Source organism: Salvia splendens, chromosome 5 (assembly GCF_004379255.2).
Source record: "Salvia splendens isolate huo1 chromosome 5, SspV2, whole genome shotgun sequence".
Taxonomy (NCBI): domain Eukaryota; kingdom Viridiplantae; phylum Streptophyta; class Magnoliopsida; order Lamiales; family Lamiaceae; genus Salvia; species Salvia splendens.
The window spans coordinates 7,891,147-7,915,117 of record NC_056036.1 but is presented as its reverse complement, the minus strand read 5'-3'; the positions used below and the strand labels follow the sequence as shown (position 1 = coordinate 7,915,117).

General features: G+C 39.7%; 3 protein-coding genes across 3 annotated transcripts; all 3 read right to left on the bottom strand.

Moving 5' to 3' along the window:
- Positions 1-330: 330 nt before the first annotated feature.
- Positions 331-3,344, bottom strand: LOC121802377 (cytochrome P450 716B1-like). Its single transcript, XM_042202042.1, has 3 exons — positions 2,762-3,344; positions 1,202-1,637; positions 331-1,045 (listed from the first exon to the last, which is right to left on the bottom strand). Exons 1-3 carry the CDS (start codon positions 3,248-3,250, stop codon positions 528-530), a joined length of 1,443 nt encoding a protein of 480 aa, XP_042057976.1. The 5' UTR covers positions 3,251-3,344; the 3' UTR covers positions 331-527.
- A 12,802-nt stretch (positions 3,345-16,146) lies between these two features.
- LOC121802284 (cytochrome P450 716B1-like) lies at positions 16,147-17,953 on the bottom strand. The gene is made up of 3 exons (XM_042201917.1): positions 17,352-17,953; positions 16,849-17,284; positions 16,147-16,785 (listed from the first exon to the last, which is right to left on the bottom strand). Exons 1-3 carry the CDS (start codon positions 17,850-17,852, stop codon positions 16,283-16,285), a joined length of 1,440 nt encoding a protein of 479 aa, XP_042057851.1. The 5' UTR covers positions 17,853-17,953; the 3' UTR covers positions 16,147-16,282.
- Positions 17,954-21,782: 3,829 nt separating this feature from the next.
- LOC121805605 (cytochrome P450 716B1-like) lies at positions 21,783-23,524 on the bottom strand. Its single transcript, XM_042205525.1, has 3 exons — positions 23,013-23,524; positions 22,508-22,943; positions 21,783-22,443 (listed from the first exon to the last, which is right to left on the bottom strand). The coding sequence occupies exons 1-3, from the start codon at positions 23,511-23,513 to the stop codon at positions 21,935-21,937; spliced, it is 1,446 nt and encodes a 481-aa protein (XP_042061459.1). The 5' UTR covers positions 23,514-23,524; the 3' UTR covers positions 21,783-21,934.
- Between the last annotated feature and the right edge of the window lie 447 nt (positions 23,525-23,971).

Here is a 23,971-nt window from a genome sequence, read left to right as displayed (position 1 = left end):
TTTCTTTCAGAAATTCAGCAAATTAAAGTACATTTTGCGGAAATTTTTTAGATTTCCTCTGTTTCACTCAACTCAATATGTACTTTAGTGTTTAGTCTCCTAATCCCTCTTGAGTGGACATATATTCTATTGAGTGATATTTACATAAATGCGGGATGCAATTGATTTCGAGAATCATGTCCCAAAATAGATGTCACACTATTTATAGTTTATTTAGAAAAAATGTTACATTTTCTTTTTTAGAAATGTTTCTTTTATGTCTAATATAAAAATTAATTTTCTCCTCTCCAATTAATACACACATAAAATATCTCCTAAAATCTAATGGCATCAAGAAATTGTGATATCTATGTTATGATGGAGGGAGTAATGTTGAGTCACGTACAAGTATTATTTATTACTACTATTCCACCCTCTAACGAGAAATAGTTGAATATATGGTACAGAATAACGGTGATAATATCATAGAGGAATACTTAATATTTGGCCGGACTGTGTAGACCAGAGCTCCTCCAAACAAGTGGAAATTAGAATTTGATTGCATCGTGTAATGAAGGGTTGTTGATGTGAATGTGTATGGGCAAGCCTTGTTTGAAAACTGGCATGGGATCTCTGCTTACTGTATTCTCTTCCAAACAGAGCTTCCAAGTGAAGCGAGTGACCAAATAATGAATCATTGCTAACGTCTCCATTCTTGCAAATTCGTAGCCTGGGCACATCCTCGAACCTCCTCCAAATGCCACGAAAGTATGCGGTGGCATCGCTGCTTGATCTTCGAAACGCAACGGGTCGAACTTGTTCGGATCCGGGTATATTGATCCATCCATCTGCGTCATGCATCCAGCCCAAAACACTTGCCATCCTTTGGGAATAATGTATCCTCCCATCTCAATATCTTTAAGGACTTGCCTAAACCCGAATATTACCGGCGGATACATCCTCAACGCCTCCGTCGCAACTCTCCATGTGTACTTCATCTTACCAAGATCCTCCCACGTCAGAGTATCACTCGCTCCCTTTTTCCCTCGCACAATCTCTTCGTGCTCTGCAACAAAACATAAATAAGAACACACATCTTAGGTCAGGTCAGGTCAGGTCAGATAACTCCAAGATAAAAAAGGAGTTACGTTATCTATCCTAGTAAATGGACTCCTAATGTTTTGTTAATTTCAAGAAATCAATAAACATACGACTAGTGTACCATTGAGGAGAACTTGGTAAACGTTTGGGTGTTCAGCTATGAGTTTGATCAGGTATGTAAGAAGCGTGGAGGTTGTGTCGTGGCCGGCGATCATCGCTACCGAGCAATTGTCCTCGATTTCCTGGTCGGATAAAAGTGGTGAGCCGGTGTCATCGCACATGCTCAATAAACTGGTGATAAGATCGTGCTCAGCTTCTCCTCTCTCCAGTTTCTGTCTCTTCTCGCGTATCAATGCCCTTACGATGGCCCCTGCTTCCGCCCTCGCCCGTATGCTTTTGTTGAAGCGGGTGAAGGGGAGATTTAACGGCACAGCCAGCATTCCGTCCATCACTTGTTGGAAGAGACGCACCAAGGTTTGTCTTCTCTCTCCTCTCTCTATTCCAAACAGAAGCGTGCAAATCATATTGAACGTCAGTGTCTTCATCAACGGCATCACCTGCCCAAACCCACAAATTTACTCAATACCACAATTCACCACTGCCGGAGATTGAGATGCAATGTCAGTGTCCATTACTTTTAATTTACCCAGCATTCCATATTAATCGGTTCGAATTGACTTTGGCTCAGCTTCTAAAATATGAAAAGGGATGTGAATGAAAATAGTTAGTAAAAGGTGAATGTATGTATTAGTTTTATAATAAAATGTTAAAAAATAAAATTAGTGGAAATATAGGATTTATTATAAAAAGTAGTAAAAAATAAATTGGACAACTATACAATGATGGACAAAAATTGCAATTTGAGAGAGTAAATGTTTAGAATATTTTTTAGTTTTATAAAATTTTATACTCCTTCCGTCCCACTTCAAGTGGAGTATTTCTAATTTGACACGAGATTTTATGTAGTGTTCTTTTGTGAGTAAAATGGAATGAATAAAGTAAGAGAGCGGGAAATAGTAGAGATAATGTTATTTCAATATTTAAAAATGTCTCATTTAGAATAGAAAATTCTAAAAAGAAAAATGTGTTACTTAAAGTGTGACGGAAACGGAAGAAGTAGTATAATAGTATACATTAATATGTATATGAACAAAAGTAGGAGTATATTTTTCTTTCGAACATATCAATCTTATTAATCAATATTTATTCTAAATAAAAAACTAATGAATCTTTAATGATTATAATCAATATTTATACTCCATATCAGACGCAAAATGTCAAACTATTGTGTATAATTAAAAAAAAATGAAAATATGTATATGGCCACAAAAATTAGACTATTGAATCTGAAGGCAGGTTAACATACCATCTTTACTTTGCAGTCCATTGTGGCATCTTTAGTTTGCATTTTGAATTTTCTATTCAAATTTTCAACCTTAATTTTATATACATAAACTTGATCTTCAAATCTTGAATATCTATTTTGAAATACATAAAGTAATAAGAGATGGGCCCGTAAAACGACCAAGTGGCTGCTGACATGACCAACGGGCAACTAGATTGAATAACTTATACAGTAGGTATTACTTTTAGCCGGCACAATTAATTACAACAACTGAAAAAAAAGAACAATAAATTAAGTAATTAAATTGTGATAATTTAAAAATAGAGAAAGACATACCGAGATAACGTGATCGTGATGCCAATGGTGGGTGAGGTGCAATCTGATCTCATGGTCCATCGTTCCGACATACTGCTTGAGGGCTTCTGGCTTCAAGAAGGAGAGGATTGCTCCCCTCAACCGCCGGTGATCTTGGCTGCTCATCTCGAACAAATTCCTCTCGCCGAGCAGCCGCCGCACCGACGGTGGCTGCTTGTTGGAGAGCGTCTGCTCGTCGCTGCTGAATATGAATTTGTTATATGCTTGGCCCGTTACAAATACCGTCCGCTTTCCGAATATGTTCATCTTCGAAACCGGGCCATATTTTCGGGCCCTTTCTTGGAACCACTCCTCGCTTTTATCAGCTCGCATCGCCTTCAGAAGCTCCAGACTTTGCCCGATTATCGGAACTCCCAACGTCCCCGGTGGGACCCTTCTCTGCCCAATCCTCTTCTTCTTCGCCACCAACAAAACCAGAGACACAAACGCTAGGACCCACAGCAAAATCATCGAAACTTTACTTTGTTTCTTCTATCTTTTTGATTGATCTGTTACTTTGTTTCTTCTATCTTTTTGATTGATCTGAATAGGGAAACTCAACTTACATAAGCTACTCCCTCCATTCCGGATAATTCGTCTTATTTTGACCGGACACGGATTTTAAGAAATGTAATAAAAAGTGAGTTAAAAAAGTTAGTGAGATGTGAGTACTACTTTTATATAGTATTAGTTTTATAGTAAAATGTGAATAGGAATGAGTTAGTAGAATATGAGGTCCACTACCAAAAATGGTAAAAGTGAAATGGAACAAATTACATGGGACGGATCGAAATGGAAAATGAGACAAATTATTCGGGACGGAGGGAGTACTACTTAATTAACTCTTAATTAACTCCTATGTAACTTCTGTTGGAAAACGTCATCGCGTTAAAATATTGATGTATAGGGAAATATCTCTAAATTTTTAATTTAGTAGCATTGGGCAAATTGATGTATAGGGGTTGCCATACCCTTAAAATCTCTTTAATTTTTTTTTAATTTAATAGCATTGTCCACACAATATTGATTTTTTTAACTATTGATTTTTAGTAAAAATGAAGAAATACTACTATCACTTTAATGTAAGTGAATAATTAATAGTAGTAGCACGTTTTGACGACCGGGCTAGAAGTTTTATTAAAATCAAGAGTGAACTGCACTAAAAGACCCTGACTTTTCGCCTTGTAACATCAGAGGCCCCTAACTTTTAAAAATACCACCACAGGGATCTGACAAAACATATAATCACAAATCGTGTATATTTTGCCATTTTTCGGACGAAAATGCCCAAATGAGGTGAAGGGCAGTTTAGACCTTTTGATTGCATTAGGCTGCACCCCTATGACTGCATTTGCAGGTGCGGTCTTGTCAAGCACCTGTGTAATCATAATTCCATTTATATTTTTCAATTCTGTTTCAATATTTCTTCCCTCCATTTTCGTTTCATCTACCCCTTTCAAGTTCTACTCAAATTCTGCTTTCCCTCTCAAAACAGTATACGCGATTTTACCTTCTTCGGCATCGGGCAATTTAGGGGATTTCACATCTTCGCCAGCAGTTCGGGATCTCGAATTTAGTGGATTTCATCTGGATTTTGCTGAATTTAGGGTATCAAAGAGGGTTTTAGGTGATTTCCGTTGGAATTTTATTTTGCAATTGTTGGTTGATTTTTTTTGGTTGTATGGTTACTGTCGGGCATTTGAAAATTATTTTTACAATTCTTGGTCGATTTGATTTTTGTATTGTCGAACTGAATTCAGGTCGTTACGCAATGTCTTCTTCTTCTTCTTCTTAATCGTTCGGCTCAAGCTTCAATTGGAATTGGCCTCGTCCAGAAATTGTGAAGTGTAATCACGATCTTGAGGCCGAGCTCGTTACATCTAGGGCGGCTGCTAACCCGGGTAGACGTTACTATCGCTGCCCTATATGGAAGGTTAAAACCATGTATTTTGATCGTGTTGTCCATTAATTTTGTTGGCATAAAGATTAATGAGAAATTATTATGCAGGACGATGACTGCAAGTTTTTTCGATGGTTTGATGCGAGTCTATCCCCAAGTCAAGACAGTTATTTTCAGAGAATGAAACTTGAGCGAGACCAATTCGAAGCTGAACTTCGAAGCAAATCTCTACTCGAAGGTGTGCTGCACGAGAAATTGCGCTTGAAAACCGTGGAGTTTGAAGACTTGAAGCTACAACTGTGTATGAAAACTGAAGAGTGTGACGCATTGGCGGTGAAAATTGGTCAGATGGCAACAACTCTCCGACGCTTAAAAATCACAATCTTGTTCTTATGTATTGTAATTTTTCTACTGTTATAACAATGCTATGTCGTGTTCACTCCGTGGTTCATTTCTGAAATCACAAACTGAAATCCTGATCGACTACGCTTTACTTTGTTGCTATTCATTTATGTCTGAAAGCACGAATGAGGTTACACAACTATGACTGAAATCACAAACCATGTACACAAATGAATACTACCAAACTGAAATCACAAATGAAGTTACTCAAATATGATTGAAATCACAAACCATGTACACAAATGAATACTACCAAACTGAAATCACAAATGAAGTTACTCAAATATGATTGAAATCACAAACCATGTACACAAATGAATACTACCAAACTATCACTTAAATCACAAATGAAGTTACTCAATTATGATTGAAATCACAAAGCGACGTACGCTATCCACAAAAATACCACCACCAAAATTTTTCCACAGAACTTTACTTCCACCAAAATACTAGTCTGTTACAAAATAATCTGTACCATACAAATCATACTATTCATATCATCACTGACACAAATTGTTCAACCCATCCGAAACAAACCAACGTTAATAAGTAAAGGCCATCAATCTTGATCACCGCGGCGGCCGCATCTCTGAGGATGAGTCCTTGTCCGACTGCTTGGTCTCAGATTCGAAACATTAGGCTGCAACAATTAATAGTGTAGTAAGTATACATGCTTAAGCACTATGTACAATTACATAATATAGTTGCATATGCTTACTGCATAGTACCTCTTGGCGTTGGGGATTGTTTGACGATTCTGGTAAAGTACTGTCACCATGTTCACACGAAGTCTCCCCAACCTGAGAACGGGCATCTGTCCGAGGATCATTGCTGCATGTCCTCCTATTATGACCTTCTAGACCGCACCGACGACATTTCATCACGAAGGTGCGATGCAATGACTCACCTCCATCTGCATGAAGACGAATTTGGGGCTCCTCACGTCTCAGTTTCTTCGGCCTACCACGCTGTCGCTTTGACCTCGGGGGTGCCATTTCCACTGAACCATCCGCAGTACTCTTCGGCCAACTGGCTACCCCATTGATGGGGTAGAGGACATTCTCGTACAGCATGATCATTGTTGACTTCAAATAGTATCGGGAAACGAATCACGTCACGTCGTCGCCATTCTTGTTGATAGTTGCGATAGCATGCGTGCACGGGATTCCGGTTAGCTGTCACAATCTGCAAGAACAAGTAAAATCGCACATGTTGACAACATATTGGCCAGACGGCCCAGACACTTGGTACGAAGACTGTCCGTTCCATGTAGCCCTCCACGATGAAGCCCTCGCGAACCACTTATCAACAAGCTCCTTGATAACAGGCGGGACTGCGTGATCGTAGTTTTTGATCCATTGGCCTCTGATCTGAATTCTTTCCATTTGACTTGTTCGAATGTCCTCCAACATGCTGATATTTACTTTCTCGCGAGCCAATGCAATCTTCGAATTGAATGTCTCACAGATGTTGTTCAGGATCACATCACAACAGGTGTGTGGAGAGAAAAAGGCCTTGACCCACTTTTCTTTGGGAGCTACTCCAGAAAGCCACTGGTGTGCACTGGGATATTCGGTTTGCAAAGCATCCATCAAAGCCACATACTGTTCGAGGGTGGTACTCGAGGCAATCTCCCACAACCGGTCTTTGAAATCTTCACCAACAAATCTCTGCTTAAAATTGTTGTATATGTGCTGAACACAAAAGCGATGCTCGCTTTGTGGGAATTCCTCAGCAAGCAACTTTGCAAGGCTCTGATGCAACACAACAATACATTACCACAAAATCACAGTTCAGTACATAATTTATTAAACAAATTACAAATAAAAGTAAATCACATATCACGTACATGATAAAATATTGGAATAACGGATGGCCTACCTTTTGTTGGTCAGACATGAACACATAACGTGGCCCATTTGCATGCAAGTTTAGGTCATCGGCCAAGTACTCCACGAACCACTTCCACTGGACATAACTCTCGGCCTCAGTCACCGCCCAAGCAATCGGCCACCAGCCATTGTTGGGATCAATCCCCATTGCTGTCATTAGCTGGCCTTTGTACATCCCTCGCAAGAAACAAGCGTCGAAGAAGATAATCGGGTGACATAACTCATTCCATCATTTTTTCAGTGGCCCTAGACAGCAGTAAAACCTCATGAATCTCGGTCAAACAGCACCAGATTCCCTCATATTCTCATAATGTATATGAATGCTGGATTCAGGGTGCGTCCGCTCCAATTCGGCTTTATAGTAGAACAAGTGTCTGTATTGGGACGCCGCAGAGCCGAAAATGCCATCCACTGCGTGCTCTCTGGCCCGATATGCCTTCATCCTACCTATCTTCAGGCCAAAATCTTCATCGACGCATTGCCGTATAGCTGCAAGCGGAATATGAGGGTTAGCTTTGATCTTCTCCATATAACGCTCCCCTCGCCACTTGGCCGTCAGCCACTTCGAATCCAATACTTGAGAGCATGTATGCGCGTGAACGCGTTGCATATTCAACACTACATAATCATGACCATTGTGTATTTCGTGCTTCCTCAAGTACACATACCAATCACATCCTTGCCCTTTACAAATCGCACGAATTTTGTCGCCGTCGTTTCTTTTCACGTGCACCCGCCTTCTTGACATTATTGCGTACTGCCTAAACACGTCATAAAAGAAATCTCTGCGCTTAAAAACATCACCAGGCTTCCACACGGAAAGCTCATTTCTGACGAACTTGAACGGGGTAAACTTTATGCCATTCTTGTTCAATGCCTCCAAACCCTCCAAATCCTGAAGGTCATCAACATCTTGTAGCTCGTCCACAAGTTCTTCCTCGAAAAGTGGGTTGTTTGTCATGGTCCTCTTGTCCACATAAGGCGAAAACTTCCTCCGTCGTTTTTCCCCTGACCCCCCTGACCCATGCCCACCCGGCTGGGTTTCGCCTTCAGGATAGACTTCGCCATCACCCGGCTGCTGTACATTCTCTGGGTTCTGTCTTGCTTCTTGTTGTTGGAAAATGGATTCGTAATATGAGGTGAAAAGCTGCTCATCTCGGCACATGTTTGCCAACGAGATAAAATGGTCCAACTCATCATCTTCATTATCAGTCGGCGGTCCCTCATTATGTAGATGGCAGCCATCCGGAATGTACTCAAACGGTGGCTCCTGAGGTTCTACTCCAAGACCATCATGTACTTCCGGTCCACCATGCACTTCAGGCACAACATGCACTTCGGGACCATCATGCACTTCCTGTCCACCGTGTTCCATGGATGGAGGTTCAAGTCCGGACATTATCAATTCATCCGGAATCTCCTCGATAATGGGTGCTTCCAACTGCACTTGACGTTGAGCTTCGGCTGAAAAATCCAGGGTCAGTTTGTACACATTATCGTCAACATGTTGAACATCTTCACTATGAGAAGATTGTCCCATCTGCTTTAACATAAATTCACAAATTAACACCATGCATACAATCATAAATCACAACTCAATTACAATAGGTTAGGTATGCACTAACCTCAGCCACGCTATTAACAGGGTCTACAATTGCATCGGTTTCATAATGCCCAATCTGAACAAATTATGAAATCACATATGAATACCAAACATAAACAACAAATCACAAACATGTACCACCGTCGTGTACTAACCTCTGCATGGCTAACCTGTTCACAAGTGTCTTCAACCTCAGCCTCAGGTTGTATACCGTGTTCACCATGGCTAACCTGTTCATTAACGTCTTCAACCTCAACCTCAACCTCAACCTCATGTTGTACACCGTGTTCACCATGGCTAACCTGTTCATTAACGTCTTCAACCTCAACCTCAACCTCAACCTCATGTTGTACACCGTGTTCACCATGGCTAACTTGTTCATTAACGTCTTCAACCTCAACCTCAACTCCACATTCGCATTCATGGACATCTCATTGTCCAACAACACCAACCACTGGTTCATTCTCTTCAACATCAAACACAACAGCTTCTGCTTGCTTTGCACTACATGATGCAAATGCATCCATCAAATTCTTACGGGCAGCCTCCTCTTGCCTCTTCCATTCGGGATGTTTGTCTTCTAAACTCGTGGTCAAATACTCTTCAAACTCAAGATCCCTAGGGTACCACTCAAGCAACAGTAATGGTGCCGATGGTTTCCTCTGCTCATCCTGGTGTTGTTTCTTCCTTTTCGGTTTACTCTTCGGCACAATTGGGTTCGGTTCGTCAAGTTCTTCCATGACCACATTGGGTTTTTTACTAGCATTCACAAATTTTAGCAACTCCTCCGCTTCTTCAACAAGGCGGCCGCCTGTGTTATCTCGACAACATATATGTGAACTAGCTTTGTGCTAGTAGCCGCGACTTTGAGAAAAGGACCCAGATGTGCATCGTCAATTATGGGCAGCAATGGGCCTCCTATTCCACGCCACTACAACCAGCACTGTACGTTGGATGAACATAATAGAACTCACATATGAGGTTCCTATTGTAACCCAACCGCACTACCATGCCTGCCAGATCTACGAAATCGAACTGACGAATCCAGCAATAGTCAAAGAATGTCAATTGCCCCCCAACATACTTCTTCTTTCCATTGATTTCGAAGATTGACCCTCCGCGATGAAAATCGACGGAAAACATCCCGGGATGGTCCCCTGTTATGGTTTGTACAGAGTTAGCAAACGTCCAAATTTAAACCAACTTTTTTCACATATAAAGTTCTAAATCACAGTCCAAACAATTTCCCAAACGAGGACATCAAAACAGTTTCACAAATCAACCAATTTTCGGAGCCCTAAATCACAATCAAAAACCTTGAAACCAATTTTAAATTTGAACTTACTATATTCTTCTTCCGGATAGAAGAAATCAAGCAGAGGATCGCGAATGCTCCACGTTTCTGGGTCTACGTCGATTATCTCCGGTCCCCGACCCCTTCTACCGTGTCTAGGTGATGCCGGAGGTAATTGTGACGAAGACGATGGCGTCGCCGGCTTCTTTTTTCGCCTAGAAGAACTACGAGCGGAGGACGCTCCAGCAGCACTTCGTCTCCGTTTTGGAGCCATTGATGAAAAGGATTAAAATGGCGTGAAAGGCAGAGGCGATAGGCAGAGGCTAATTATTTTGGCGAAATGGCAAATTGATGAAGTGAAGGTGGAATTGGAGGGAAAAAATATAGAGAAGCCTGGCGAAATGTTTTGGAATGGCAAAAATTTGTGAAATTTCAATGCAGGTCCGATTGCAATTAATGCGTGTGAAAATAATAGGGGACAACAAGCAATGCAACCTGTCACACCAATTGCAATTCGATGTCCCATCAACAGTGCTGCAGCTGACACAGCACTGACGGCCATGCAAAAGCCCGATTTTGCCCTTACAGGCCCTGAGGGTCTAATGGTCCGAAAAAACACGATTTGTGATTATATGTTTTGTCAGATCCCTGTGGTGGTATTTTTAAAAGTTAGGGGCCTCTGATGTTGCAAGGCGAAAAGTCAGGGCCCTTTGGTGCAGTTCACTCTAAAATCAAAACCGAGTACTTGGGCCCTCGCCTTGTGCCGTCGATGTGTTTCTTAAGTATGAATATCCAAGTGCAAGCTATAGGGTTCTTTCCAGGCGAAAGAGTGGTGGTCAGTGTCCTGTGTTCATGTGTGATTTTTCAGAAATGCTAGGAATTCAAGAAGGACGAGATTTTGGTAAAGTAGAAGAGGGCAATATGAAGGTGAAGAATCTGGGTATAAAAATTCCTGATTTAGCTCTTGTGATCATGGGATGGGTAGGATGTGTGGGATCAGCGAGGAGAGTGGAGGAGGCATTATTCGGAAAGGAATAGGAGGTGTGATAAAAATCAGGGGATTGAGGTGAGATTGATGCCTCTGCTCCAACTTGAGAGATAGAGGAGTCAGATGTGTGATTTGTTTGAGGGATAGGATTAGATGATATGGGACTTTCAGAGGAGTATGTATACCAGGAAATCTAAGAGGTGTAGGCAGAGGAGCTGTATGTGAGCATGAGGCAGATCTGAAAGTAAAAGATGATTCATCAAACACAATGTCACGAGTAAAAGATGATTCATCAAACACAAAGGTCATTATCAAGGATGCCCTGGAGCATGACTTCCTTAATAAAACAAAAGGAAGGGTGAAATTTAAAGAAGACCTTGTTATCACTAGTAAACTGTGAGACACTACTGAGCAGATTCTTGGTAATGTTTGGGACATGAAGAAGATTTATGAGGAAAAGTGATAAGGGAAAGACCCTTATCAAGTGAAAAAGATAAAGAAAGTCGCAGAGAAACCGTGCTCTGTCGACAATCGGAAATTATAAACGAAAAAACTAAATAAAGATAAAAGACAATAATTATGATTTCATTGATTGAATTATGAGAATAACAATAGGTCCTATTTATAATACTCCTATGAATAACCTAACTTGGTGAATAAGATAACAATTATATGGAAAATATAATAATAAAGATATGAGAGATATTTCCAAAGATATACTCGTATCAACTCCCCCACGGTTAAAATCCACCTTGTCCACAAGGTGGGACCCACAACACAATGAAAAGCATCGCGAACATACGCTTTGGCGGGCTATTCCATCCTGGATCAAATGCACACCAAACAGTTGAGCATCTCAGTCGTCGTGGACAATAAATCATAAGTGCATTGACATCAGAAATGTAGGTTGTCGCCCAGTAATCTGGTCCAGTTGGCATGCACTCTAGCGCTACTGTCAAAATTCCAACCTTCTCTTCATCATCTAAAAATACCCCTTCCGCTCCAACGTGATCTCGGTCAAGTAGGTGATGAATTGTAGTTATTGGGCAAGGTTTTTTTGATGCACCAGTAACATCAGCAATTAGTTCTAGGGAATCATAACTGAATTTAGGGTTGCTAGGTGCTGAGTAGAGGCTCGGTGGATGCCCATCGGAGGCAACAACAGGCTGCTGGTTGAGGAAGGGTGGAGTTGTCTGTAGAGCGGGGTTCAGCGGCCACGGCCTTGACTCTGCAAGCGACATCTCACATGCCTCGTCTTGAGATCCTTCATTCTGTTCAATTTCATCGCTCACATCTACCCCGACAGCAGTGTTGATGGCAACATCGGTGATGTTGTGGGGAACATCGTGAATGTCTTTAGGAACATCCGCACTCAATACCATCGTGAAAGTGTTATCAATGTTCTCCTCAGTTATATTCTCATCATCAGTGTTCTCCTCAAACCAAGCGGTCACACGGGCGAGCAGGGCGGCTTGGTCCAATCTATACACACGTAACTTCTCGTTGTAATCGTTTACGGCAGCTAGTTGGGCAGGGGAGAACGATCGAGCCATGAGGTCAGGATTATTGGGGTCAGAACCCTGGTATGTCGCTTCACCATAGGCAAGGTACGGGTTGTGAGGCGGTGACTGATCATAGGTCGAAGAACTCTGCTGCGTGCGCACGGGCTGTTGGGCCTGGTAGGGATGATATTGTGGGTGGAAGTGCCTATCCTGTGGATAGGATTGTTGCAGATCTAATGATCCAATCGGATGGTGTGGTGGCTGATATATGGGTTGCGATGGGTGGTGGGCGAATTGCGGCTGACGGTAGTCGAATTGGTGATGGTAATAGGCAGCATAAGTGGATGACATGATGGAGGTAATTCGGAGGATGAGAACCAAATGAAAGCACCAATTGATAAGGGAAAGACCCTTATCAAGTGAAAAAGATAAAGAAAGTCGCAGAGAAACCGTGCTCTGTCGACAATCGGAAATTATAAACGGAAAAACTAAATAAAGATAAAAGACAATAATTATGATTTCATTGATTGAATTATGAGAATTACAATAGGTCCTATTTATAATACTCCTATGAATAACCTAACTTGGTGAATAAGATAACAATTATATGGAAAAGATATGATAATATAATAATAATGATATGAGAGATATTTCCGAAGATATACTCGTATCAAGAAGTTTTCTATTAGAGGAAGATGAGATAGAATTTAGATAGAATGTTTCACCAATATGAGAGATATTCATGCCAAAACCATCACCTAAATACCTAGCTCCTTGCCCAAATCTGTGCCCCGGCTTCTCACATAGTTGGCATATGATTTTTTCCAGCGTCATGACTAAAGAGAGAATGCAGATATGCACACCATGGTCAGCAGCTGATTCCTTAACTCGAATCATTTCACTAACACCCTTCTCTGCTTCATCATCAATATAACCAGAAGCACAAACGCCAGCACCCACAACATTAATTATCGTCGACTCCATTGACACTCTACTTTCTTTCTGCCTTTTTGATTGATATGAATGTGGAAACTCAATTTGATTATGCTAAATCTAAAACTCGGATGGGTTGACCAAGCTTGCTATATGTAACTTCTAGAGGAATGATTAAAACAATTAATACTAGTATATAGTATTGGCATGAAGACTCGTTATTGTTCTTTAGATATACTCCCTCCGTCTCGAGCTACTCGCTCATTTCCTTTTCGGCTCGGAGATTACGGAATGAGTGTATAGGAAAGTCAAAAATGACGGCTGTAGGTGAAATTTTTTACTAGAAATGGAAAGAGTGCGAGTAACTTGGGACGCCCAAAAAGGAAATAAGTGCGAGTAGTGCGGGACGGAGGGAGTATTAATTTAATAGCGTCCATTAATGTTTTTATAAATATTAAATACTCCTTCCGTCCTATATAACTTGTCACCATTTGAACCGGCATGGGTTTTAAGAAATATAATAGAAAGTTGGTTGAAAAAATGAGTGGAATGTGAGTCCTACCTTTATACTACTTCCGTCCCACAATAGGAGTCCACATTTGACTCAACACATGTTTTAAAAAATGTAAAGAAAAGTGAGTTGAAAAAGTTAGTGGAGTAAGGGTCTCACTTATTTATTAGTTTCGTAATGATGCGAGTGGAATGAGTTAGTGAAGTGTGAGACATATTTACCATTTATTGAAAAAGTAAAAGTGGACTCTTATTGTGAGACGGACTACAATGACAAAAGTGGACTCTTATTGTGGGACGGATGTAGTATATTAGTTTTATAATAAAATGTGAATGAGAATGAGTTAGTGGAATGCGAGGTCTACTACCAAAAATGGTAAAAGTGAAAGGTGACAAATTTTTAGGGACGAACGAAAATGGAAATAAGTGACAAATTTTTAGGAAGGGGAGAGTAATATTATTTGAAAATGATATAATTGTCCATTAATTTCATCAACTTTAACTTAATTAGTATAATTAGCATTTACAGTGGACACTTGATAAGGCTCATTTCATGCATCGGTTATGGGTAAAATGTACGCTACTTGATCGGTTTATCGCGCAAAACAAGTGTTAAATGTGCAGGAATGCCGCTTGACCAAGGCAACGAGGTCAAACTGATCAAGTGAGTACAAAAGGCGAAAAAGGTCGGATATCCGGGGAGTTGATCAAAGGGGGAGATCAAGCAGTTAGGAGGGGACCGCTGGATTCTAGAAGAAGAACACGTGAGGAAATGAGCTGGATGTGGTGCACCGTTCTGTTATCAAGGACGACATTCTAAAAGGGGACACGTGCCTACATATGAGACGCAAGGACGAGCTGAGTCATAAATCTGTTACAGAAAAAGCGTCGTCATTCTAGAAGGAAAGCACGTAGCAATCAATGAGTCGCTCACTTTCAATGTGAGCGAATATTCCCTGCCAAGGTCGTTATCCAGCTGGAGGTCCTGCTGCGCCTATAAATGGAGGATGTGCCACCACAAGGAGGGGGGATCCTTTACTTTCCGTCTTAGTTTAGCTACTTGTTATCTGTCGGCGTATTCTTAAGTTTCCCGCCGAGGATCTTCTCGGTTTATTTGCTTTCTTATTTTCCGAAGTGCTAGATTAGTTTAAATTTCACGCTGTACTGTTCTAGTTTAATCAAAGTTGTTTTCGTTTTCATCCTTGCATTTACTGCTTTAGTTTCAGTTTTGTTACGATGCACTAAACCCAGTAGTTAAAGTTACCTTGATCAAGTTAGCAAGTTTAATCCTGCCTAGAGTAAAATCAGTAGTTAAAAACTCTCAAGTTAAAGCGTGGCAGCAGCCAACCCCTGTTCACTATTCACACACTTGATACACCAACTTCTCTCTGGGATCGACCCCGAACTTGCCGCTTTACTGTTAAAGTAGTGCAAAATTGGGAGTTTACAAATTACGTTGGTAGGAAACGAGTGAGAGCGAGTTTGCATCGATCAAGTGGCAACGACATTTGCTAACTGATCCAATCGGTTCAGTTATCTTCAATATAACTTGGTCCGAATTCGCGCCCCTCTCGAGGCCTTCCAACACTAATACCATATATTCAATTGAGTGACTTACAAATATGATTATATGAGGGCGGAGGCAGGAATTTGTAGTGAAGGGCAAATTTACATATAAAGCAATTTCAAGAACCTTCAGGGGAGGAATTTAGTGAAAGATTAAAAGAATTAAATTTTATAATAGGTAATATGTATATGTGTTAGGAAAATATGAGGTGGAGCAATCGCCCCTCATTTGGTTAAGATAGATCCGCCCATGTGAGGAAAATAGTTAATTTTGAGAATCATATATGCTACTGAGTCACATACAAAGATGATTTTGAGAACCATATACGCTGTTGAGTCACGTACAAGTAATATTTATTGCTTCACCTAGTGTGTTCACCTTCCAACAAATAGTAAGAAATGGCACTAATTCTTGACATTTCAAGTTGTTTCCCATTTTATATTACTTGCGAGCTCTCAAAACTATAGAAGGTCCGCACTGTTCATTCAATAATATTAATATGCATGATTCAATTCTTCAAAATATGGTGGTATTTGTATCTGTGTGGAAATCTGCACCAGATGACAAATTTACCCTTTTCTTTTTTCAATTCCCCCAAATTGCACAGATAAAAGGCAAGGGGTATGAAGTGGATTTTTTTGAAAATATTGGAGGGACATTTTTGTCATAAAAATCAATCATTATTGGAATTATTCAATTATCAAATTGTGGCTCGGGTTTGAATCTGGCAAACTGAACGCATAGACACACTTCAGTTCGGTGGGCCATCCCTTTCGTAAATGGCACTGCGTTCCAATTATGTCCATTCACAAAATGAGAAAGTGAACACAATTATTATAAATAAAAGTGTGATTATGCTAGTAAATAAAAGTAAGAAACAAATGGAATTAGATTATTATTATTATTATTGCATCATGCTTTATAAGGTTCTCTGCTGTTAAGGCGTATGGGTAGGCCTTGTTTGAAAACTGGCATGGGTTCTCTGCTGACGGTATTCTCTTCCAAACAGAGCTTCCAAGTAAAGCGAGTGACCAAGTAATGAATCATCGCCAACGTCTCTATTCTTGCAAATTCGTTTCCTGGGCAAAGCCTCGCACCTCCTCCAAACGGTATGAAGGTATGTGGTGGCATTGCTGCTTGATCTTCGAAACGTGAGGGGTTGAACTTGTGCGGATCCGGGTATATGGATCCATCCAAATGCGTTATGCATGTTGTCCAAAGCACCTGCCATCCTTTAGGAATAACATATCCTCCTACTTCAATATCTTGAAGCGCTGTCTTAAACACGAATAATATTGGTGGATACATCCTCAACGCCTCCGTCCCAGTTCTCCACGTGTACTTCATCTTACCAATATCTTCCCAAGTTAGAGGATCACTTGCTTCCTTCTTCCCTCCTGCAATCTCTTCTTGCTCTGCAACAACATGCAATTCGTCATTTTTTGGTTCATTTCAAAACAAATATTAAAAAAGTGTACCTTTGAGGAGAAGTTGATAAACATTGGGGTGTTCAGCTATGAGTTTGACTAAGTATGTGAGAAGGCCGGAGGTGGTGTCGTATCCGGCGACCATCGTCACTGTGCAGTTGTCCTCGATTTCCTGGTCAGACAAGAGCGGTAAGCCGTCTTCATCGCACATGGAGAGTAAGCTGGTGATGAGATCGTGCCCCTTTTCTCCTTTCTCAAGTTTGGCTCTCTTCTCGCGTATCACTTCCCTTATTATGGCTCCAACTTCCGACCTCGCCCGTATGCTTCTGTTGAAGCGCGTAAAGGGGAGATTTATGGGTGCAACAAACGTACCCTCTATCACTTCTTTGAAGAGACGCACAAAGGTTTCCCTTCTCTCCCCTCTCTCTATTCCAAACATAAGCGTGCAAATCATATTGAATGTCAGTGTCTTCATCAGCGGTTCCACCTGCATGCCCAATCCAATCAATAAACTAAACACAAACACTCGCATGCATACATACATACATACATACCGAGATAACATGATCGGGATGCCAATGTTGGGCGAGGTGCAACCTGATCTCATTGTCCATCATCCCCACATACTGTTTGAGGGCTTCTGGCTTCAAGAAGGAGAGGATTGCTCCTCTCAATCGGCGGTGATCTTCGCCGATAGTCTGAAACAAATTCTTCTCGCCCATCAGCCGGCTCACCGACGCCGGCTGCTTGCTGGAGAGCGTCTTCCCGTCGCTGCTGAATACGAACTTATTGTAAGCTTGGCCCGTTAGAAACACCGTCGGCTTTCCGAATATACTCATCTTCGAAATCGGGCCGTATTTTCGGGCCCTTTGTTGCAGCCACTCCTCAGCTGTATCAGATCGCATCGCCTTCGAAAGCTCCAGGGTTTGCCCGATTAACGGAATTCCAAACGACCCCGGTGGGACCCTTCTCTCCCCAATTCTCTTCTTCTTTATCATCAATATAACCAGAGGCACAAACGACAGCACCCACAACAATATCGTCGTCGACTCCATCCACACTATACTTTCTTTCTATCTTTTTGATTCATATAAATGTGGAAACTCAACTTAAATATACTTTTAACCCAAGGTTTAACTTCTGTTGAAACTTGAAAACTTTTATCTCGTTTAAAAAACTGATATATAGGGGCTGCCGGCTGCCGTACCCTAAATTCACCATTAATATAAGAAGATTCCATATCTAAATGATATAACTGTCCATTAATGCTAAGGCAGTTAGGTTAGTGACAGATCAAGAAACTGGCATTTAAATGATATAATTGTCCATTAATGTTAAGGTAGTTAGGTCTGTGACAGATCAAGAAAAATGAACTCTTGGGTACAGGTGCCCATGGTTCCGGAACCGGCGTTTACAGTTCGGAACCGCCGGTTCTGTTTTCGGAAATTGCCGAACCGGAACCGTAACCGCGCGGTTCCGGTTCCAAAACCGCCGGTTTCGGTTTCAGTTCCGAACCGGCGGTTTTCCGACGGTTTTTTACTGTTTTTCACGGTTCCAAACCGCCGGTTTTTTGAGGTTCCGGCTTGGTTTCACGGTATTCCGGCACGGTTCCGGCTCGAAAATTTTTGAACGGTAAATTCTCAATATTTCGGGGCAGTACAATAAAAAATATTCTTGTCATTTCGTCGCTTCCTCCATCTCCGTTGCTCTTATCATTCTCACTCAAATAAATCAAATACGTACGCGCCGCGAATATCATCGTCGTTATAAAATCTATTTTCATGCTCGAATGTTGTGTCAAATTACATATATAGCTTGTAAATCATAGCTCGCCTCAAACAATAATCTCATTTCTTGTTTAATTTATAAACGTTTTAAGTTGTTTAGGTAAAATCATAAGCCCTATAAACAAGATGAACCAGTTTATTAATTAAAAATTCTATTTTAATAATAAAATTGATTTATTGAGTCATGTATCATAAAATTGAATTTTGATATTATATTAGAATTAGGTAAACAATTTATACTTCCTGTAGTACTTCCTGTAGTATAAAATTATTAAACTATTTAAACTGTTAAATTAGGGCTAATTTATAATAGTCACCACAATTAATTACTTAATCAGTCTATTGATTCCCTAACACCGTAATAATTAATTAATTTTTGACCCCACCAGGATATGTCCTGGGTTATGTGCCTTATTGCACATCCTCCAATTATGAAACAAAACCACCAATAAGTTACACATATACAACATTGATATTATGATATAGTAGGATAGATATGCTGATATTTTATAGAGTTTTAAAAATATACCCCATTTGTCTGCCATTAAATGTCCCATTTTCCCTTTTTGTCCGTCCGCTAATAAAACCAAAGTAGATCAGGTTTTATTATAAAACCAATATATAAAAATAGGTCTCACATTCTACTAACTTTTCTATCCACTTTTTTACTTAAAGTCAAATAATTTCTTAAGACTCGTGCCGGTCAAATATGGGACATTTAATCACGGACGGAGGGAGTATCAAATTTCTTGATCGAAGCATATGCAATTAGAATGATGTTAGATTACTCATACAATTACATTTATTTTGATAAATATTCTGTGAAATTTAACTTACTGTAGCAGCAATCTGGTAATCTACACCATCTATTTATAATCGAATCATCTAGTTATATAGAGCTCATTTCAAGAAGAATATTCAGAAAATCACCATATGTTAACTATGAATAGTGTTTTAACTTTTAAGTCCTTAACTCTAAGTTGGTGTTTAACTTTTTAAATATAACTTAATTGAGAGTATAATATGTGTTATTTTAATAGTAGTATTTATATAAAATAAATATTATAATAATATTTTTTAGATCTTGTTATATTTTTTCATGAATTTAATTTTTTTGGTATGAAAAAATAGAAATTAATATTACTAATATTTAATATATGTTGGTTTAAAATTTATATATAAAAATATAAATTTTTTTTGTTATATGGCAGATATTGATATGGCGAAAGATAATTTTTGTTAGAGGGAAGGTTGATAGCCTGATACTTATTGAATATCCCATAACAATATATGCATTCTTGAATCAAGTATTAGGTCTAGTTTTACCGTCCAAATATAGGAGAAAGTTATTTAATTTATAGGCCTTACTGCCTTAGTCATGTGAATCGAACGAACTCTAAGTGTATGCTAGAATTCCATTAAATGTTCTTATTTTCAGCAAATTCATTAAACATCTATTAAAAAGTAAGTAGGATTTATTTTGTGTCTCTAACTTTTGTTTTTCTTCAAATTTGTAACATTTTCTTGAATAGGTTAAAAGTTTAGGATATTTTTTAAAAGACACTAAAATTGAAACTATTTTCTAAAATACGGTAAAAGTTAGGAGCATAAGTCACAATCAATATTTCTTATTTTTTGCAAAAATAATACTCTATTTTGTGTGATATAGAATTTTTCTTTACTATAGACTATGAAGAGATGAATCGACTTTTGTCTAACCATTTTAATTAATCATAGGACTGATAGGAGGACCATTTGATTAAAAAAATTGAGTGATTACAGTTTGCAAATTTATCATAGGAGGACCATTTAATAAGAAAAACATAAAGATTGAGAGATTAAAATTTGCGGCGCCACCAAGAAAGCTGAGCTAGTTGGCCTGACCAGTTAGAAATTATTATTAAAAAGACATGATCAATTATTTTCCACCTAACCTAGCGGAGTTCTATTAAAAAAAATAAGTCGAGGCACTGGGTTTTTCTATATGCCAAACCGATATATAGTTTACAATTCAAACTACATCGACATTTTATGTTTAAAATTTTAATTTTTCTCCTACTTTTCAGACACGTTGTTTTAATATGATTGTTATTAGATGTAGCTACGCAATTATAAATATATTTCTTGTTATTTTTGTTGAGCAAGAAAGAATTATTCATCGCAAGATTGAAAATGAAGTTTCCTATCCGACCATTATGATTCCAGGAGTCCTTAACTTAGTTTGCTTCATTTTCTAAATAATGTCTTTGAATATTTTCTTAAATATTTCTATAGATTTTGTTATGAACATGAGTAGCAAATCTTCTTTTGTAAAATATTGGTGAAGATGTTATAACTTAAGTGTCACCACCACTCTTACTATTAAAAGTAAGCTCAATTTTTCGTGACTATACATGAATTTGAGGAACAAGGGACATAAGTACATTAAGGAAAGTAGGACATAATTCGAACACGAACATAGATGATTGGATTCAACTTGGATTGAACAACGGACATAGGTACATTAAGGAAATAGGACATAATTCGAACACGAACATAGATGATTGGATTCAACTTGGACAGATCAGAGTAACAGCAAACATAAAGGTATGTAATTTTAGTACATATTACAATGGAAGGGTTCAAGAGATATGTCATCATGTATGGAGACCTGATACATAAACATTATCTAACATAGTACTCGTCGTCTCTTCTTAACGCCACCAACTTCCGTCAATGTTCAACCTGTATATTTGGAAAAGAAATATGCAGGGTTGAGCACTTGGTATACTCAGTGGTCACGTGCCGAAAATATATACTGCTTCCATCCACAAAAAATAGACAAAGTTGTGAATAATATGATTTTTAATGCGCAATTGGTAAAGTAAGAGAGAGGGGGAGAGAGAGAGAGAGGGGGAGAGAGAGATTAAAGTAGTGTTAGTGGATTATGAGATCCACAATGAGAATGATGTGTATGGTTAGTATTTGTTTACTATTTTCCAAATTTAGAATTGGTATAGTTTGGTGAACGGTACAAAATGGTAAAATTAGTCTATGTTTTATGTGCGGAGGTATTATAAAAAGGGTTTGTCAGCCACAGTTGAGTGAACACAAAGTTTTAACTTAAAAGGCCCGAGTCACTAAAACATTTTATTGGTATAAAGATCGATTGTGCAATCCAAGTTCATCTTATACAAATAGATTATATGAGAGAGACAGTTGAGTTTGAGAAGCATGCATATATGGTATTGTATTACAGATATGACGTACAAGTATTATACATTATTTGACCCTCGTTAATATTTATTATTTCAGCTTGTAACGAGAAAGTGTGCGTGGACGTGTCCAAACAAGTGGAAATTAGATTATAATTACAACAATTTTTCTGAGGGGTTGTTGATGTGAATGTGTATGGGCAAGCCGTGTTTGAAAACCGGCATGGGATCTCTGCTTACTGTATTATCTTCCAAATGAAGCTTCCAAGTGAAGCGAGTGACCAAATAATGAATCATCGCTAACGTCTCCATTCTTGCAAATTCGTAGCCAGGACACTTCCTGGCACCTCCTCCAAACGCTACAAAGGTATTCGGTGGCATGGCTGCTTGATCTTCGTAACGCGAGGGGTTGAAGTTGAGCGGATCCGGGAATATGGACCCATCCAAATGCGTGGTGCATGCTGCCCATAGCAACTGCCATCCTTTAGGAATAACGTATCCATCAATCTCAAAATCTCGAAGGACATGCCTGAACCCGAACAATCCTGGTGGATACAACCTCAACACCTCTGTCGCAAATCTCCATGTGTACTTCATCTTACCAAGATCATCCCATGTCAGAGGATCACTCGCGTTCTTCTTTCCTCGCATAATCTCTTGGTTCTCTGCAACAACAACACGCAATTAATATTTTGTTCATTTCCAAAAAAATACGTATTATAAGTGTACCTTTGAGGAGAAGTTGATGAACATTGGGGTGTTGAGCTATGAGTTTGACTATGTATGTGAGAAGCGTGGAGGTGGTGTCGTAGCCGGCGATCAACGCCACAGCGCTGTTGTCCTCGATTTCCTGGTCGGTCAAGAGAGGTGAGCCGTCTTCATCGCACATGGAGAGCAAGCTGGAGATGAGATCGTGCGCAGGTTCTCCTCTGGCGAGTTTCTCCCTCTTCTCGCGCATCAGTGTCCTTATCAAGGTTCCAGATTCCTTCCTGGCGCGTATGCTTCTGTTGTAGCGGGTGAAGGGGATATTGATCGGCACCAGCAACAGTCCTTCCATCACTTGTTCGAACAGATGCACAAATTTTTCCCTTCTCTCCCCTCTCTCTATTCCAAACAGAAGCGTGCAAATCATATTGAATGTGAGGGTCTTCATCAGCGGTTCCACCTGCAGGCCCAATAAAAAAAACTCAGTTCCGCAATTAGTACTCTAGTAATAGTAATGTAGACGACATACCGAGATAACTTGGTCGTCATGCCAATGCTGTGTGAGATGCAGTCTGATCTCATGGTCCATCGTCCCCACATACTGTTTCAGGGCTTCTGGCTTCAAGAAGGAAAGGTATGCTCTTCTCAACCGCCGGTGATCTTCCCCGGACATCTCGAACAAATTCGTCGGCCCAAACACTTGTCGCATCGACTTGGGCTGCTTGTTGGAGATCGTCTCCTCGTCGCAGCTGAACATGAATTTGTTGTAAGCTTGGCCTGTTAGAAACACCGTCTTTCTTCCGAATATGTTCATCTTCGAAATCGGGCCGTATTTTCGGGCCCTTTCTTGCAGCCACACCTCAGCTTTATCATCTCGCATCGCCTTCAGAAGCTCCAGGCTTTGCCCGACTATCGGAAGTCCTAACGGCCCCGGTGGGAGCCTTCTCTTCCCAATCCCCTTCTTCATCATCACCAAATAAACTAGAGACACAAACGCCACCCCCCACAACATAATCATCGTCGACTCCATCCAACCTTTACTTTCTTTTCTGGTTCGTATCAATCTCCAAACTCAACTTAAATAAGCTAATTCTGTGGGCTACGTGTTTAATTTCTGTTGAAAATTTTCTCCTTAATAAATTCATACCATACCCTAAAAATAAGTAGCTTCCATGCATATTATTCTTTACAATTTTTAATTTAATAGCATCCATTCATGTTCACATTACATGACATAATATATTGTTTTTTAATTATTTCAACACCAAAATGATATAATTATCTATTAAAGCCGGGATACGTAGTTATGGTCCACCACCGATTCAGATAAACAAACTCTTTGGGTGTGTTCAGTTTTTAGGATATACCAAGAATTAGGCCTAATTCTAGGTAATATCTAGGGTTCGGTTTCTTGTATTAAATCCTTGAAAGCCCTAGATATGGGTTGGGCCCGCACTATTACTATAGGAAATGGGCTAAAATGAAATC